At 38.3% G+C, this 19544-nt stretch overlaps 1 protein-coding gene across 1 annotated transcript; it reads left to right on the top strand.

Annotated features, from left to right (window-relative positions):
* Positions 1 to 2101: 2101 nt before the first annotated feature.
* On the top strand, positions 2102 to 14969 carry LOC144525421 (RCC1 and BTB domain-containing protein 1-like). Its single transcript, XM_078262224.1, has 12 exons — positions 2102 to 2248; positions 5259 to 5493; positions 6596 to 6746; positions 6830 to 6996; positions 9400 to 9558; positions 9648 to 9755; positions 11416 to 11558; positions 11725 to 11915; positions 12412 to 12538; positions 12642 to 12793; positions 12901 to 13031; positions 13493 to 14969. The coding sequence occupies exons 2-12, from the start codon at positions 5368 to 5370 to the stop codon at positions 13631 to 13633; spliced, it is 1596 nt and encodes a 531-aa protein (XP_078118350.1). The 5' UTR covers positions 2102 to 2248; positions 5259 to 5367; the 3' UTR covers positions 13634 to 14969.
* The last annotated feature ends 4575 nt before the right edge of the window (positions 14970 to 19544 follow it).

Raw genomic sequence — 19544 nt, 5'->3', positions numbered from 1 at the left:
GCAGCCCAAGCTTGTTTTTGGGACTAGCTGTTTAATACTGAACAAAACTATAGAGAGGGTGTACAGTCATGAACTAGCAGACTAGACCGAGCCACTTTAAAGATTTACAATTTTGTTGCCTTGTATCTGAATTGGATACAAGCTTATGTTTGTTGCAAGATTTTTACTTGCTAATGAAAAGTTGTTTTAAATAAAATAATAGGAGAAGAGCAACAGACAGCGTTTTGGCCTCTGATTGTTTATATCTTTTTATAAATTTAAGATTGAATTCCTCTCTTTAAGGTGGCTCATTGATGCTTTCAACTCTTTTGCATATTAAAGACAAGAATGAGTTGAAAATCATTGTGCCTTTTGTTTTTCATTTCAACTAAAACTAGGTTTTATTGAATAGAAACGATTCTTTGAGCAACTGGAGATTTTTGGGAGTTTGCCATGGGAATGGTCCATGCTGCTCTCTGCTGTTGAGAGTAACTGCTCCCCTCCAATCGTATTCACTGAACATTGTAACACACCATTTTTCCCACTCATTTACCCCCACAAATAATCATTGCCATATTTCAGGGGATTTTGATATCATCTCCTCATCTCACCCTCAGGACATGATCTGTGTTTCTGATCCTAACCAAAATAAACTTGCTGTTTAGCCGTTGAATCCTCCGTGCTTGCAAGTGTTGTGATTCACACATACAATAGCTTTTAGTCAAATTTTAGTTGTATGAGTGTGGATGTAAAATAAGCTTTTAACAAGTATGGGATTTAAGTGTTTGCGTGAGCGAGAGAAACCTTTGCCCCCTTGAGCTCATGAGTTTTTAATGCCCTGAATTTGTTGTCACGTCCTCTCCATGGGAAAGAGCAAAATTGACCATCGTAGCTGGTGAAACAGAAATGTTAAGTACTCTTACCATTGTTTTTCTGGCACATCCTTTACATTACAGGTGAGATCTGTCAGCATCTAATAACAGGATGGCAGTCATTTGCTACTTCATTCTTTCTTCAGGTGATGTTTGTGAATTTACCCAACAGCCCGGGTACATCAACTGCACAGCTGACTCCAGGACAGGGCAGATATAATGCTAAAAAATAGGTTGCAGCGGACACTTCAAATGCCACATTGTGAAATGAACATGTTTATTTTGTATGTGGCACAGTTTCCGTTTGCAGAATCCATGTACAGCATATTTGGTGAACGCATTGATTCGAGGTCAATGATTAACCTATACAGTCAGTGTGGTTAACTGACCCTACAGACACTGGATGTGTGTTTATGTATTTGGGACTATTAAAAAAAAAATGTGCAAAATAAGATAACTGGCCTCCAAGTGGAACATTAGCACAGCGTGATCCAGATTTTGCAGGCCCCAGGTTTACGCTTGGTAAAGATGTAAACTGAAGTGGTCAAGCGTTAAGGCAGCTTTTTCATTTTTACCTAATCATTAGGTCCTATTTTGTAAGCCTGTGTAAAAATCAGTTTTAATAGGTTATACTTTTCTGTTTTATGTGTATTCTATGCTTATATGCTGCAAAAGTAAATGTATGTGTTATTTAATTACCTCAAACTAACACACTGAACATGGGGCAGGATAATATTCCATCAGAGGAAGAGTTGAGATTGGAAGTTTATTTTTGACCTTGGAAAAACAGCAATTACACTACAAGGTCTACTTAGCAGCTGGAGCTTTCTGTCATGTTACACTATCTTCCTTTGCAGATAGGGAAGCCCATGTCATTACCAACCTGTGTGTGTGTGTTCATGCTTTGATAAATTGATGGTTATTGGCAGAATTATTTAGTCAAGAAGGGGTTGGGCAAAATATAATTTTTTTTTTATTTGATTCCCTCCAGACATTAAAAAAAAAAATACTCTAGCTACTACAACCGAGCATACTCTGTCTGCTGAGGAAGACCATGCAATGTAGGAGAAAGTTCTGGAGTCCTTGTTTTTGTTTTGTGACTGTGTGCTAAACTGATTTTATGTGCAAAACATTAACAGTCTTGTGGAATAGATTCAGAGTAACACATCTAGTCTGAACTCCGTCTGCAATCGATTATTCTTGTCTTCTAATCACGTGACAATATTTTTTCTCCTCACTTCCGCAAATAAGCGTCAGTGCCAGGTCAGTGTTCGAGTGCAGCTGAGTGTGGCCGCTTCAGCAGAAAGTGAATACACGGACGGACATCCCGCCACCGGCCCGGGGAAACCGTCAGCCCAGAACCGTTAACGACACCAGAAACAGAGCTATAATAACAAGTGAGTTTGATGGAAAGGGTAACATAATTCTTCTGTTGCTTTGGAAGTTGTTAAAAAGCTATTTTTCTTCCAGGCTAATTTGTCAACGGTCGCCAGTTAGCTCTTGTGACTTTCCAAACGGATCAGTCTAGTACCGACTCCGTTCACTTTGATGTGTCAGCTCGACAGTTTGCTGAATAACGCGTTTGTAACAAAGGCCAACATTAGCCGGCTAGCTCAGTTGAAATGGCCAATGTTTGCTGGGGTTTTTAACATAACACAGGCAACGATGTTATGATAACACTTCTGTGACCCAGAGTTTGAACAAACGTTAAGCCATTTTCCTCAGAAATTCTTAAGCATTCTGACTTCCACCCTAAAGCAGATGCTACGTTGTTTACATCGGACAGTGAAGTTATAGTAATGTCTACAAAGACGACTGTGTCCCCCAGCATCAAGACAGAGGATAGTTAAACATCAAAAATGTGTGTCACTAGGAACTCAGTTGGATACAAATTCAGTTTCTAGTGACATCTAAGTGAGTTAAGACCAATACCCTACATATTTGGTGGTTAAACCTGTTGATAACTGCTGTATGTAATGGCCAATATGTCTTCATATACAACACAACCATTCAAAAGTTTGTATCGGTACAGATGGCTGAAAGAACTACTCTATATTTCTGAATGGTATGTCATGCTTTTAGTTTGTGGAAAGTCCTCTTTACAAATAGATGTTATTTTGTATAAAGGGTTTGCATAAAAATAAATGTCTTTTGTATATGGAGAACAAAACGCTGTACAGTGGTACAGTGGTTTAGCAGCATTTTAACATCATAGCTGGACAAGGGGGACCTCATTTTTATACTGTTGGGTAGTTTAATCTATAACTAACTATTTATCATATTGTTATTTGAAAATCTTAATAAACAAAGCATGTATTAACTATAGGAGGGCAAAGAAGTGATAGTTCCCCCCCTATTTTTTTACTTTTATCGCATATTAATTAAGTATCTATGTATGTCTTATTGATGCCTCTATGTTTTTTAGCTCTTGTTTTTAGGTTGTTGTGATTGTGGAAATACTGGTACTCAAGTATTTTCCACTACTGGTAAGGATGACAATATTATACTAAAGCTGTTTGTGGTGCTGTCAATGGATCTGCACCATATTTGGAGCAAACTCCAGCATTTGTCTCATCACCACAGCCTGTCTCTGCTGTCCATCTTAAGTAGAGACTGATTCAAATTCACAAACTAGTAGTTGTGCTGTATTACAAAAATAAATTTTTTATATAATCTATTTTAAGGTTTTTTCTTCTTCTTGAAAGTCCGAATGGGATGAGAATCCTGCCTGTCTCACTGCTTAGACACTAGGGCTGGGACGATATGCTTTTGTCCCGATTCGATTCTTTCACGATACATGGGTGTCGATTGGATTTGTATTGCGATTTTCATTTATTGCGATTCTAGAAGTATTGCGATTCAATGGTATTTAAGTATTGTGATTTTCTTTTCCTTAACAAAAAACAAAGTTGAATAACACACTTCTAGAAACAATACATCATGAGACATTTCTAAACACTAATTGTTTTTTAAAAAGAATGCACATCACATGTCAGTCAGTCTGCCATTTATTTCATTTGTAAAGAAGAACACAACATGGATTTTCTGCTTTTGGTCTGTTTTGCTGGAAACGTATGTGATATAGTCGCCGTCATTGGTACCACATAAAAAGAAAGTATTTAGGTGAAACATTGTTTAAAAAATATTAATTGTAGGAAAAATAATCAATTTTTAAAATGGTTGCAAAAAATTTATTTTATTTATTTATATTAATATTTTTGACAGACAGTACAACCTATGTCACCATCACAACTAACAAAACATCTATATCATCCACTGTCCTGTTTTAAAAATACAGAAAGAAGAAAAGAAAAAAAAACCAACATGAACCAATCCTAATCACTGTACTATGATTTTTATTTTCCAAAAATGTTTTTTCCTCCTGCCTCTGTACATAACTGAGCCGTCTGCTGGTGAGTCCTAACTGGCTCAGGAAAGCTCTAGAGCTCTCTTAAATAATTTGGGAGCTGAGACCAAGTCTTAGTAATGTTCATGCAGGGCAAACATTGTTAATTCTAATTGATACCACTCGTAGAATGTTGACACAGTTAAGACTAAAACTTTACTCTGACGAGCTTTATACATGCATACCAGCTAGGGCTGCACAATACATACATCGTTTTTTATCGTCCGCGCGATATCAACTGGCGCAATAAACACATCATGAAAAGCTGCAACATATCGCGAATGACACTCAGAGATTTGTTTGTGTAAGTTGAAAGGAAATATCAGTAGAAAACTGCACTTTAAAATGTAGCTGTCATTCTTTTTTTGTAATGGTGCCTTTTATATTCAATTCAATGTTCAATTTGTTCAATACAAGAATGTTGGAAATGATTTCCTTTCATTTGTTTTGATATTCAACAAGCAATTTGTTGTATTTTGGGAGAATACTGAAAGAAGCAGAAATGCAGAACTGAGCAGACTTTAATATCTGTTAATTTATCACAAGAAATAGCGTTATCGCAATATTCAATAATGTTATCGCATATTTTCCTCATATGGTGCAGCCCTAATAACAGCCCTGATCTGTTTGAGCTAATGTAACCCAACTTTTCTATAATCTCCTCTGTAAGATAACAAGGTAATTTCATTATAAATACATTTTATTTTACCGTTGCCCCAGTGTTTAATTACATATGACCAATAAAACTTGAGATCACGCCTGGGTTTAGCATTATTTCGTAATATGAACATGTATGTGTCTGTGAAGCCTGTTTGTCCCAAAGTAACAGTTTAAAAGACAATGCTTTGACTTTGCTGTAAAGTGCTTTTCCCCCCCCTTTTTCTTCTCGTCCATCTCATATTAGTGCGTTTAAGTGCATTGGCTGAAATCATGTTTATATAGGTAGACAAATGTCTTTGATGCTCCCTGACTGTGTATATTTTCACACCCACTCACAACAGCAACGGCAGCACTGGCAACTCTGCCTCCCCCTACCCCTGTCCCCTGCCCTGGCTTTGGACTGAGGTTCATCCCTCCACCCCGCCGCCCTCGCCACAGACTCAAAGCATCATGGTGGATGTAACCAAATGGCCCATTTTCAGCCTGTTAGGGCCCCAGGAGCTCTCCACCATACGAAAAGCATGTGTGTTTGGAACATCTGCTAATGAGGCCATCTACATCACCACTGATGATGAGGTGAGTGGTCCGAGGGAAAACAGAGGTGGAGTTAATCATGCATCACTTGTCACTAGTCATCGTCACTGGTGCTTAACTAATAGTTTAAGGGACCTTGGCTTTACATGTTTTACATTACTACTTTACGTTACTGTTATTTTCTTCAGCCTATGGTGGGTTCTTAGATTGGTTTCCTACCTTAAAAGCAGTGGTTTTAATTCATGCCTACTCAGATTTTCAACTTCAATCAACAAGAGTTGTAAAACATGCTTACAGTAGGTAACCAACCACATAGCACATTTTATTAGGGGTGTTGAAATTAATCATTGCATCAATGCATTGTGATGCGGACCTGGATGATTCTGCATTGATGCAGGGACAGACCATAATCGATTATTGCCTAATGCTTTTTTTTTTTTCTGTGCCTTTTGTCTGTTGTCTGCTGTGTTCAGACTCCGCTACATTCAGGAAGTGTCTTTTTTTTTTAAGAACAGATACAATAAAAAGGGGCGTTTAGTATCTGACTGCTTGAATTTGTTGATGAAAACCATGTGTAGCAATATATAATAATATTGAGGATGTTCATCGACAGGATAATCGCAATCGAATCATGACACCCGTTAAGATTCACACCCCTAACTTTATTTCTTTTCTGTCAGAGTTACTGTATTGTAGCATGGTGAAGTGGCGATGTGTGTAAAGCTGCACTAATAATTTTTTTATATTCAGAATTGATCAAAGAACTACTTGTAATGTCAAGGGTGTGGCTCGTAGTGACAGAGATTTATCATCCACCGCTTTAGTTCCCCTCAGCTCTACGGGGAGTTTTAGTGTCTTTCAGCTTTTGAAACACGCGAAACCTTTTGATATGGTTCTTTAAAAATGAATGTTAAACTGTAGGCCAGTGCTCCTGTCCTTGCTTGTCACCTCTCTGTATCAGTGCTGTTGTTCTGTACTGAATTGTGCGTGCTGTTATCGGCGCTGCCCGCTGGTGTTGATGTTTGTGTGTCTGGAATGTGACCTGTTACTCACTCGGCTAATGGAGGCTGTCTCTGCTTAGCCCTGCTTATCACTGATCCACATTACATGTTCCCTCTGTTGTCCCTCCTCTCTCCACACTCAGGTGTATGTGTTTGGTTTGAACTGCAGTAACTGCCTGGGAACAGGGGACAGCCAGAGCGCCATTGTACCCAAGAAGCTGGACTTCCTGAGTGGGAGGAAGGTAGCTAGCCTGAGCTACGGCTGTGGACCCCACATCCTGCTGGCCACAGAGGGTAGCTGCACAAAACCTTTTAATCCTCATTTTCACAGTTGGATTAAAACGGGATGCAGAATGACTCATCTTTTTGTGTTTCAGATGGGGAGCTATTCGCCTGGGGTCATAATGGTTACAGCCAACTGGGAAATGGAACAACCAACCAAGGAGTAGTTCCAGTCCTCGTGTCTGCCAACCTGCTCAATAAGAAGGTGACAGAGGTGGCCTGTGGCTCTCACCACTCAATGGCTCTGACCGACTCAGGAGAAGTGAGTGTCTACATGCAGCAGAATGGCAACCTGTTTAAAACCTTTCTAATGACACATGTGATTCAGCTTTGGCCAAAGGCAGTGCTTAGCCAGACAGACCATCAAGTCCCTCTGAGCTGAAAACTTCGACAACTTACCTCAGCTTTAAGGAAACTATTGTGCTTCAAACTACTTCAAACAGTCTGTTTTTCACTGTAGTGCACTCTTGCTGGTTCCCAGATACAACACAATGTTTATTCGCTGTGGTTGAAATTCACAAAAAGGATCTTAATAGTTCAATTGAGATGTGTTAGTTGTTGTAGCAATAGTTTGACATTCTGGGAAATACACATATTTGCTTTCTTCCAGAGATTTTGATGGGAAGATTGATACCACTCTCGTGTCTGTTATGTAAATAAGAAGCTACCCCCAGCAGCCGGCTGACTTAAATAACCAGACTAGTTCTTCTCTACTGGTTGCCTGGCAACTGGTGCTGGTCAATAAATAGTCCATAAACCCCCCTAATATGGCAATATTTAGTTTTTACACTTCTGTTTTTGAACAGAATAATCAAATAATATGCAACGTGTTAAACGCTGCAGCCAACAACTCAGTTACCTCTTAGCATTAAGAAGCCTGGCTGCTGTACACATGAATACATGTCTGTAGCAGTTTAGCTCCCTCTAAGGCAGTGTTTCTCAAATGGGGGCAGGTATACCCCTAGGGGTACTTTGAAGTACTGCAGGGGGTATGTGAATTTTTTGTGAAAATGCTAATTTAAAAATATGTCATGCATAATTCCTAAAATAATAATACTATAATAATGAATGAATTAAGTGATGGATTCTTAACATTTGAAATGTAGCATTTCAATCTTTTTGTTTAAAAAAGGTTGTTTAGTGAATCTATCACTGCTGGCGCTGTATTGTACTTCTTTATATAGTTTTTTTTTTTCTACCAATGATTTTGCGCTTGTCAGGAGGTACTTGGCTTAAAAATGCAATTCAAAGGGGGTACAATATTGAAAAAAGTTTGAGAAACACTGCTCTAAGGGACATAAAAGCTGGTATTTTAGAGCTTATGGTACATGCGGGATAGATAATATTTTTTGTTACGTAATGATAATAATAATAATAATAATAATTAAAGCTGCAAGCAACGATGGACAGGCCCTCGCGCCTCTGCGCGCGTCGGGGTTACTGGCGGACGCTGCTCCTTGCGACCGTGCATTTGCGCGACACTCAGACACTGCAAATCATCACCAATGAAAAGGGAACGCCCCGCTGAGTTCAATGATACCTCACACAAGACTCTACGTCATACAATTCATTAGCTGTGAAAGGGGGCGTGGCCAAAGTATAGGGGGTGGGCCAAACCTTTACCAATAAAAAAGGAAGTCTGCTGAGTTCATTGATACCTCACATTGATTGTGTGAAATTTCAATCAGATATGACAATGTACACTGTAGTTACAGCCACTTTCTCGTTCATCGCTAAACACTCAAAATGGCCGCCACGCCACACCCACACCGTTTGACAAAAAGGTTTTCTTTTAATAACTTTTCATCTTTAAGGTGTTGGGATGGTACAGACCAAATTTGAAATCCGCCGGATACATGATCTCTAGGAGGAGTTCGTTAAAGTATAGCACCTTGACTTTAAGGCCTACTTCCTGTTGTCACTAGGGGGCGCTATGACTTTTAGTAAATATCGGCTTTTATTTGTCCTCAGGGTTGGACTCTTATGAATCCTGAAAAGTTTCGAGCCAATTGGACAATGTACACTCGAGTTACACCCACTTCCTGTTTCGATGGCGAAACGCACAAAATGGCTGCCCCGCCACGGCCATGCCCTATGACGAAAAGTTTTTCTTTTAATAACTTTTCATCTTTAAGGTCGTAAGATGGCACAGACCAAATCTGAAGTTGATCGGATGAAATCTCTAGGAGGAGTTTGTTAAAGTACAACACGTGGAAATGGCCAAAATCGCACTAATTTCGAACTTTCAATTCGAAATGGTGGACTTCCTGTTGGGTTTAGTGTATGGCTCCCATGACGTTTTTTGTACATCTTGACATGCTACATATGTGCACCAAGTTTCGTGAGTCTGTTAAACGCACTGCAGGGGCTCAATTTTGTTAACTTTGTAGGGGGCGCTAGCGAGCCATCTTTGTGCGCCTATTCCCGAAACCCTTAAAATACGTAAATCACCAGACTTGATGCGACCGCCAATTTTGGTGAGTTTTTGAATATGTTAAGCCCCTCAAAAAGCCAATTCATTTGCCGGGAAAATAATAATTCCTTCAGTTTCAATAGGGCCTTTGCCGCTGTCGGCGCTCGGGCCCTAATAACGTCTACTATTAAATTAATAGAAGAGTGGGCGTTATTTAACTCTTCTTCTCACCTTTATCCTCATGTCTGCCAGGTGTATGCATGGGGCTACAACAACTGTGGTCAGGTGGGTTCAGGCTCCACAGCGAACCAGCCCACGCCCCGCAGAGTGTCGAGCTGCCTGCAGAACAAAGTGGCTGTCGGTATCGTCTGTGGGCAGACCTCGTCTCTGGCAGTAGTGGACAATGGAGAGGTGACTGTTTTAATTTATACTGGAGCTATAAACACAGTGTTATCCTTCTCGGCCACCACAGCACTCATGTTCTCTTCGTGTCTCTGCAGGTGTACGGTTGGGGCTACAATGGGAACGGACAACTGGGACTTGGAAATAATGGGAACCAACTCACTCCCTGTCGCCTTGTAGCTCTGCAGGGTTTATGTGTTCAACAGGTGTGAGATTACAACTCAAAACAAAAACTTGTATATGTGCATCTCACCCAGTGAGATCTGATATCATTATACAGTAAAGTCATATAAATATGCAATCCAATTTATCTACACATTTTTAAGCTACACCATTTCATCACTACATTTTGATTCAGCCCTGTCACCTTATTTAAATGCAAACGTGAACAATGCCATTGCAGTTTTATCAATTGTATAGTTCTGTAAGTGGGTACAAGAAGAAATCTTTATGTATGCACCAACTAATGTCATTTTATTCAGAATCTTTCACATTTTTGAGTGTCAAATGGTTTGCCACTAAAATACTTCATAGGAAGAAGCACAAAAATAGTTTATTGCGAGAGATCCTCGGGTAAAACTAATGAGAAACACACAACGTGAAAGCACCTGGGAGAGGCATTATAAGATACAAAAAAATGTAAAGGTGTCATATTTAGATGTAATATTATCATTAGTTACACTGAAGCCTGTTTCTGTGGTTACCCACTTGGTTAATAAAAGTTCTTTGACTGTGGCTTATTTAGTCATTCATATTTAAAGTTTGGAAAAATGCATCCTTAGATCATTTTTACAAAGAGTTTAACACTCAAACACAAGTATATGGTGTCACCTTTTTACAACTGAGCCCTCCCCCCTTAAAACAAAGGAGATGAGCACAGATACAAGCACAGTATCTCAAGCACAGAGAAGCATATGAGAAATAACGTAAACGGTTTTGACTGACGCAGAAAATTGTGCGTTAATGTAGGACTGCATCGCTCATCGGAAAAAGCAAATTGAGAAAATAGGTTTTCAGGGTCTTTAGACATGAAGACATTGGTTTTTAATCAGTGCTAAGGCAGGGTTTGTTTCTAGGTCCAATTTGTTCGTTTCAAAACCTCACATTTTGACGACAGTTTGCATTTGAGTTCACTGTCAAGTTTACAGTATTAGTGCAAAGTGAACCCAAGTTGGCCTTGTTTACTTTTTGTGTAAATCTTTGCATGGATCCCAGCATTCGTTTTTTACTCCACCTCCTCCATCGTATTAGTAACTAATATTAAAAAAAAGTACGAGAGACGAAATCCACAATCCAGAACATATTCAATTTAAATTAAAAACATTTTTTTTTTATTAAAATATGAAACAGAGCAAGTCCTCACATTTGAGAAGCTGTAGTAATGGGACCTTCAAGGAACCAAAATTGACAATTCTTCATTATTTTTTTCCAATGTAAAGTAGACTTTGCCTGTGAATATGTGTTAGATTTGGCATGTTCAAATTCTGGGTTACAATTTACTTGAAGGTGTCTACATAAGAGTGACGTGACACTGTCATGAAAGTGTTATAAACAAGTCATAAACTTTTATGACATAACGCTTCTTTTGTGGAAGTGTCATTCGGTTTTTTGTCATGACAAGTTAGGGTTCATGTGTCATGACTGTGTCATGACTAAGTCATGTGTTCATAACAGTGTCATGTCACTCTTATGTAGATACCTTCAAGTAAAGTGTTACCAAATTCTGGGTCTTACCAGTGACAACCTTTTGATGAAAAATGAAGCCAATGCGCAAGTGCCAAAAACTGCAGCTTATCGAGTGGCCACTTGAGGCTGGCTCCAAATGGGAGTCAATCTTACATGTACATTTTTTGTTTTCCTCTTCAGATTGTCTCAGGCTATGCCCACTCCCTGGCACTAACAGACGAGGGGTTGCTGTTCGCTTGGGGTGCCAACACATATGGACAACTGGGCACCGGCAACAAGAGCAACCAGCTGAGCCCAGTTCAGATCATGACTGAGAAAGAGAGGCGAGCTCACCCATCACCACAAATACTGTTTAACAAACTGTCTCCTCACTGTCTTTTACACTGCTAATTCTCTCCTCTGCCTTCTTCTTCTTCTTCTTCTTCTTCTTCTTCTTCTTCTTCTTCTTCTTCTTCTTCTTCTTCTTCTTCTTCTTCTTCTCTCTCTCAGGATTGTGGAGATTGCTGCCTGTCACTCCACACATACGTCAGCTGCCAAGACTCAGAGTGGTCAGGTGTACATGTGGGGCCAGTGCAGGGGCCAGTCCGTAGTACTGCCTCACCTCACGCACTTCCCCTGTACCGACGATGTCTTTGCATGCTTTGCTACCCCCTCAGTTATGTGGAGGCTTCTTTCCATGGGTAAGACATTGGACTCGTGTGCCCAGTGATGTAGTAATGAAATGACTGCACCAGTGGTTTGACGTTTAATTCCATTAACCAAATTAGATTTCTGTTACTGATTAACAGTTAAGATTTTCCAAAGCCAGTTGCTGTTCCTTTCCAGAGAAATGTTTTTGAAAGGACTACTCCATTTTAACCCAAGTAGAAATATATTTATTTATTTATTTTTATTTTTTTTGCAAGTTCTTATGTGCTGGTGTGCACTGCCATTAAATAATTAAATGGCAATGTACCGTATAATTAGTGCTAAGTTACATGGTTCTTAGCGGGATACAGACAATGAAATTAATAGAGCAACATGAAATAAACCCTCATCAAAAGACATAAGAAAACTGTGGTCCTTCCTGTTTCTGTTGTAAAAATGAAAGTAATTCAAATCACTGCTTTTTTTTATTTTTTATATCTTCCTAATGCCAGAGCTTGATGTGTGTGCGTGGGTGTTTTCTCCCTGCAGAGCATGATGACTTCTTGACTGTGGCTCAGTCACTGAAGAAAGAGTTTGACAACCCAGAGACAGCTGATCTCAAGTTCTGCGTTGACGGCAAATATATCTATGTCCACAAAGCAGTTCTCAAAATCAGGTCAGGGATTTCATCTCGCAGCTGTCAGTTTAAGTTATATACTTATTTCTTCATAAATAATTCAAAAACACCTGTATCTACCCTGAAACAAACGGCTGTGCAGGTGTGAACACTTCAGATCCATGTTCCAGTCCCACTGGAACGAAGACATGAAGGAGGTGATTGAAATAGACCAGTTCTCCTTCCCAGTGTATCGCTCCTTCCTAGAGTTCCTTTACACAGACAATGTGGAGTTGCCTCCTGAGGATGCTATTGGTCAGAACCACACACACACACGTCACAGCCTGATCTTTACTGACATTTGTTTGTGTGTTGGTTGTAAATGCGGTAAAGTGTTATTATCGGTGTCTCTGCTCTGTCAGGGCTGCTGGACCTGGCCACGTCATATTGTGAGAACCGCCTGAAACGTCTGTGTCAACATATTATAAAGAGAGGAATCACCGTTGAAAACGCCTTCTCTCTGCTGTCAGCGGCTGTGCGCTATGATGCAGAGGTCAGTGACTCTACCAACTGTCATTGTTTGTATGTCTATCAATAAGGAGAGATCAATTGGAATTGTATGACAATATTCACTGAGGTCAGAAGTGGAGTTAGTTAAATCAACTGGGTATCTTCTAAAGTTAGTCTTTTAAGTACCAAATCCATTGCCATGTTGCTATCCCTCCACTGCCGCTCAACAAAAGCGGGTATTTTGTATCTAAAAGACTAACTTTGAAAGATATCCACCTAATTTGTTTTACTCAGACTACTGAAGCCTCATATAATCTTCCTATAAACTTTGGAATAGATTTTTGAGAATTTTAAATGTCAGGGAGAAAAAAAAAAAAGCTGGAGCTGCTTGCGCTGGTCAGAAAATAGGGCCCCACGACTTCTTCCAAGTATCTCGGTAATTTCTTGAAGAACATTCTTCAAGAAGAATTTGCTAATTGTTGCTCTTACCTTTTTGTCTTTCAGGACCTGGAAGAGTTCTGCTTTAAGTTCTGTGTGAATCACCTGACTGAGGTGACCCAGACCGCCGCTTTCTGGCAGATTGACGGCAACCTGCTCAAAGATTTCATATGTCGAGCCAGCCGCTGCGGAGCCTTCAAAAACTGACCTCAACCCGAGATCATTATAGACACAGATGCAGAAGCTGCTGTGGCGACTCCGGGAGTGACTCCTCAAAGGACTTGGTCACTCCCAGTCGGCTCCAGGAACATTTTACTGACAGGTGGTATACAAACTTTATATTTTTAGATTATCACCATCACTGTCAAATCTGTTATTCATCTCATTCCAGACTAGTGTGTCCATTATATGAGCTGTTCATGCCGATATCAAAAGGCTGAGCTGACATCACACAGTCTAGTTACAGTAGTTGTTTGCCACAGTGCCTGACTGCCTATTCCTTTACACATATTGTGTAAAGCAGGACTTAAAATGCATTGAGAGGCATACTATCGCTTGAAGTTGTTTCTATTAACTTGAAATATTCTTGCCAGTCGCCTGATATCACTTTATTTTCTATTATTCTGTTTAATTGACCAAGTTACTTCTTAAGTGCTTGCACTTATTGAAAATATGATCCCCCTCTTTACTAGAAGACTGCGTTATAGTTTGGATGTACCATCTGGAATCATGGTTTTCAGGTTGAGGTATAAGGCTTTTTTGCACTTTTAGATTCCAGGATAGAACAAATGTTATGACATATGACATGACCTATCAAGAATGCAGATTAAACCCTTTTATTTAGTCTGTTTAGGTCAAACTCCAGTCAGCGATTATTAGTCCTAGTGGCTGAGGTGTGATCTTCTGTCTAGGCTATAAGAAGACCCAAAGAGGGGAACTCAGGTTACAAGTGAGAGTCAGTCTTAAACTGTTACAGATGTGAAAATGATGCCGCTACATTTGTGGATTATATAGGTTGGAAAGTGTTATTTTGTGCAGCTACAACTCCATAACAACTCCATAAAAGCTTCTTTAATTTGTCTATTTTTATCACATAAAACAATTCAGTTGGTGTTAACTGTCAGTTAAACTCCCCTGGTTGCCAGCTGACAAAAAATGTATAGAGCCATTAAAAATCAGTTTACAGTAAGGCCTGTAGCCTTGCAGAAGCTTACGTTGTATGGGCCTGGACTTTCTAAAAATACCTTTTCATCCACGACATCTATTGTATGTTGAAAACAATATTTTACAATATTATCATTTATTAAGTTGATGTGACCTCTTTCTGCACTACTGCTGGGAGTATTTTGAAGAATATATTGCTCATTTCTATGCAGGACATATCTACTTCAAAATCAATTATGTGATTGATTGATTGACGATATTGAGTTATATTATAGTATTGTGAATTGCCAGTAATATTTTGACCTTTGCAAGGAAATGAAAAGACTTGTGTATGTTAAGTATTCAAAAATATATTGCAATAAACCTAATTGAAAAAGCTGTGGATCTTCATGTATCATAGTAATATTTGAGAAAGCACAATACTTGAGTTTCAGAATGAACAGATCTATTTTGCGCATCAATAAACCACGAGATGCAAACCACCACCACAATGTTTTGTTTCATCATCTATCAAAGGAAATCAAAAGTGGACATTTTGGGGCGACCTCTAGCTCACACGGTAGAGCGTGCGTTTCACGTAGGCTCAGTCCTTGGCAGCGGCCTGCGCTCGAATCCACACCTGAGGCCCTTTGCTGCTCTAATAAAAGGAAAAGCACCAAAATATTTAAAAATCTTTCTGTGGATGCTTCAGTGTTCTGCTTGCGGTTTCATCTTTCCAGTGAGTGTACTTTAAGTAACATCTCGTAACAGTTGGCTTTTGTATCTTGGATGCAAATAGGATTCTGTATTAAGCTGTTAGGTTGAGATAATACGGTCTGTGAAAATCTATCTGCAGTTTGGTGTTAATGGTGATAATTGTTTTAGCACTCAGAATAATCTAGAAGTGCTTTCCTAAAGATGTTAAACAATTGGAAAATCTTTTTCAACTAAAACTTTGTTTTAAAACTTTACTGGTGATGATTTTGAAATGTCTGCACCCCGGTCATGGAATAACCTTCACAACACATTACAGTATAATGATTTGGTCTCCCTGGGGGAGTTAAACACTCTGAAAAAACTAACTGAAGAGTGCAATTGCTATTCCTAAAATGGATTTTGTATTATGTATCTGTTGTCCAGTGTCTGTTTGGTGACATTCTGCATTTTATTTTTGTAACCTTGTAATGGTGTGCTATATTGGCCAGGTCTTCCTTGAAAAAGATTTTAATAACCGGGTTAAATGAAAACAAAAATGCACAAAGGGCTACATTTAGTCAATAACTGGTAAGAATAGTTCAAATATTGGATCAATTCACAGTGTATTAGGGGTATGAGTTATTTGACTGAAATATATGTGACTTGAGCAAACCTTTTATAAAAAGGTTCAAGGAAAAGTAATATACACCAACATGTGTCATGTAAAAGATCAATTTTAATCAAAAAAATTGTAATCCTTAACAAGAACACTAAACATGAATTCATCTTTGATAATGATGTGAACAAAACAGACTTCGGACTCCACTGTGCGATCAGGATGTAGACAATTCTTTGCAAATACTCAACTGGAACCTGCTGCATTATTTCAGCTCTTCTGTCCTTTGATTACTAATTTGAACTATTTATAGTAAACTTGTTAAATCAATTAAATCCAATAAGGTTTTGGTATTTCAACTGCAGGACAATATCTTAAAGTGCCCATATTATGAAAAAAACACTTTCTTGGATTTGGGGTGTTCTTTTGTGTCTCTGGTGCTTCCACACGCATACAAACTTTGAAAAAAATCCATCCATGCTGTTCTGAGTGAGATACGGTTTCTGAATGTGTCCTGCCTTCAGTCTCCGGGTGAGCTGGTCAAAATCGTCGAGTTGGCTAACCGCAACCGTTAGCTCGTAGCATTAGCGTTAGCATGCTAACGCTAATGCTAACAATAGCATGCTACCTCGTTCTCAATAGCAAAGTATTGCTACAACACACACAAGTTCACCATAATCCACAAAAGAGCTACTTCCATGTGCGCCCTCATTTAGAAGTCTCCCAGCTAATCCTGCCTTGTAACTGACCGAAGTTGGAGAAACGGCCTTTCTTTTACTGTCTATGGAGCTAGCTAGCTGACATGATCTACATCTGAGCTACCGCACGTGTGAGTGCAATCAAAGATAGTACAGAAGAAGAAGAAGAAAAGAGGTCTCACTCTGTAGCTAAAACAGAAACCAGGTGAAAAGAGGATCTGCAGCAGTGAGAGAGAGCGGTGCAGTACAACAAAAATATGGTGTTTTTTGAAAATTAAACCATGTAAACCTATTCTGGTACAACCTTAAAATACAATTATGAACCTGAAAATGAGCATAATATGGGCGCTTTAAAGTAGCCTACCTGAAAAAAGTTCTAATGGTACAAAACATCCAAGCCCTGCTCAGCTAGTGTTGGTTGAGGAACATTTTCAAGACTATTCTTTCCAGTTCTTCATGTTCAGTACAGGTCTTTAAATTAAACCCCTTTTTGTTGAGTGAAAATGTATTGCATAATATGACACATTCCTGTGTGACATCTTTTCTAAATGGAACAAGACCATTTACAACTTATTTCTAAAAGCATCATGATCACAGGCTGAAATCTTAGATCGTATTGTAAGAATTCAACATTTTAACTATCTCAGTGCTTTTTGAATTATCAATGCCGAATATTGTTACAGTTTTGTGTTTCCACATCCCGCCCTTTTTCACTGTCTTAACTATACATACAAATACAGGTTGTATAAAATGTCATACTATACTATGTCATGATGAAAATGCCAATGTGAGTCATTTGAAATACAACCAACAGTGGGAATCACAGACAAATAAGACAACAGTAACCACTTTAATCCATGTTTTTACAGGAGCTGCTGCATCTCCTCAGTGCTGAGGCGGCCTCCTCCATAGCTGCTGCTGCCTTTTGCAGTTCCTTTTGTTTCCTTTCTAACGCTGTGAAAACAATACACTGTCGTTTAGAAATCATAATTTTATCACGATTAAAAAGGCCAATGCTGAATTTGTAACTGTAGTTCAGTGCTTATACTGTAGACCTGAATCTTGAATAAGATTTCAACATCTTAAAAATAAAGTTACGTATATTAAAAACTGAAAGTCATAGTATAGTATGTGCAAAAAGTAAAAAAGTCATAGTATAGTATGTTGAAAAAAGTCACAAAAAAGTCATAGTATAGCATGTCGAAAAGTCATAGTATAGTATATCATAAAAAAGGCATACAGGTTGTCTATTTTAAAAATATTAGTTGTGTTTTATGTGGTTGACGTTGGTCGGTGATGGCATGTTGCATTAAGATTAGGAAATCAAATAGCCAGTCTTCTGCCAACACTGTCATTATGCCACTGTGCAGGCACATGACGGTGAGCTGGGTGGCCTCCGTCAGTTTCCAACAGCACTTTGGGTGCTGTGGTGTCCTTTCACTGAGATGTGGCTGGATCCTGGTGTGCCGGTGCCATTCAACCCGGAGACTCTTTTTCTGTGCCAATCTGATGGCCACATTCTGCTTCATGATGAATTATGCACAAGTTGAAGAAGCTGATAGGATAACATTTCACTGGAATTGTATGTGACAAATAAAATTGATTGATTGATAAGTCATTGTATGAGTCAAAAAGACATAGTACAGTAAGTCAAAAAAAAGTAGAAAAAAGGTAATTGTATAGTATGTGGGAAAAAGTAGAAAAAAGTCATATTACAGTAGGTCATAAAAAAGTCACAGTATAGTAAGTCCTCAAAAGCCATAAAAAGTCAGTGTAGTATGTGGAAAAAAGTCATAGTATAGTATGTCGAAAAAAGTCAAGTCTAGTAGTGTGTCCAAAAAAGTCATAGTATAATGTTGAAAAAAGTCATAGTACAATATGTCCAAAAAATGTAAAGTATATGTCAATAAAAGTCACAAAAATGTCATAGTATAGTATGTCATAAAAAGTCATAGTATAGAATGTCGAAAAGAGTAAAAAGAAAAGTCATAGTATAGTATGTGGAAAAAAGTCGAAAAAAGTAATAGTATAGTATGTTGAAAAGCGTAAAAAAAAGTCACAGTATGTTGAAAAAAAAAAAGCCATAGTATAGTATGTTAAAAAAAGTCAAAAAACTCATAGTATAGTATGTCGAAAAAAGTCACAGTATAGTATGTCATAAAAAGTCATAGTATGTCCAAAAAAGTTAAAAAAAAGAAGTCATTAGTGTAGTATGTTAGAAAAGGTCGTACAAAAGTCATAGCATAGTATGTTGAAAAGAGTAAAAAAAAAGTCAAAAACGTTATAATATAGTATGTGGAAAAAAGTCAAAAAAAAGGCATAGTATAGTATGCGGAAAAAAGTAATAGTATAGTAAGTCGAAAAGAGTAAAAAAAAAAAAAGTCATAGTATAATATGTCGAAAAAAGTCACAAAAATGTCATAGTATAGTATGTTGAAAAAAGTAAAAAAAAAACTCATAATACAGTAAATCGTATTAATATAGTATGTGGAAAAAAGTAGAAAGTCATAGTATAGAATGTCGAAAAAAGTAAAACAAAAAGTCAGTGTAGTATGTCATGAAAAAGTCATAAAAAAAGTCATTAAAAAAAATCCATAAAAAAGTCAGTATAGTATGTCATAAATAGTCATAGTATAGTATGTAATGAAAAGCCATAACAAGTCATAGTATGTCATAGAAAGCCATAAAAAAAAGTCATAGTCTCTTTTCTGTCAGCAACGTATGATAAGCAGACTATCTGGCTGCTAGTTTAATGTTAGACTCAATATGATCCTAACTCAAGTTGTTTTCATATCAGAAGACAGATGAGGTGGAGCTGCTTCAAAAACAGAGGGTGAGACAGGGAAGCAGTAGCAGCACAACGTTGCAGGTAGGTTATGTGCTGTATGAAGGGCCAGGTGATTTTGATTTGTTGATGATAAAAGATGTACATGAGAAGTAGTGAATACAGTTTCAATATTATCAA

The sequence above is a fragment of the Sander vitreus genome, chromosome 11 (assembly GCF_031162955.1).
Source record: "Sander vitreus isolate 19-12246 chromosome 11, sanVit1, whole genome shotgun sequence".
Taxonomy (NCBI): domain Eukaryota; kingdom Metazoa; phylum Chordata; class Actinopteri; order Perciformes; family Percidae; genus Sander; species Sander vitreus.
This window is presented reverse-complemented; position numbering and strand designations above follow the sequence as displayed.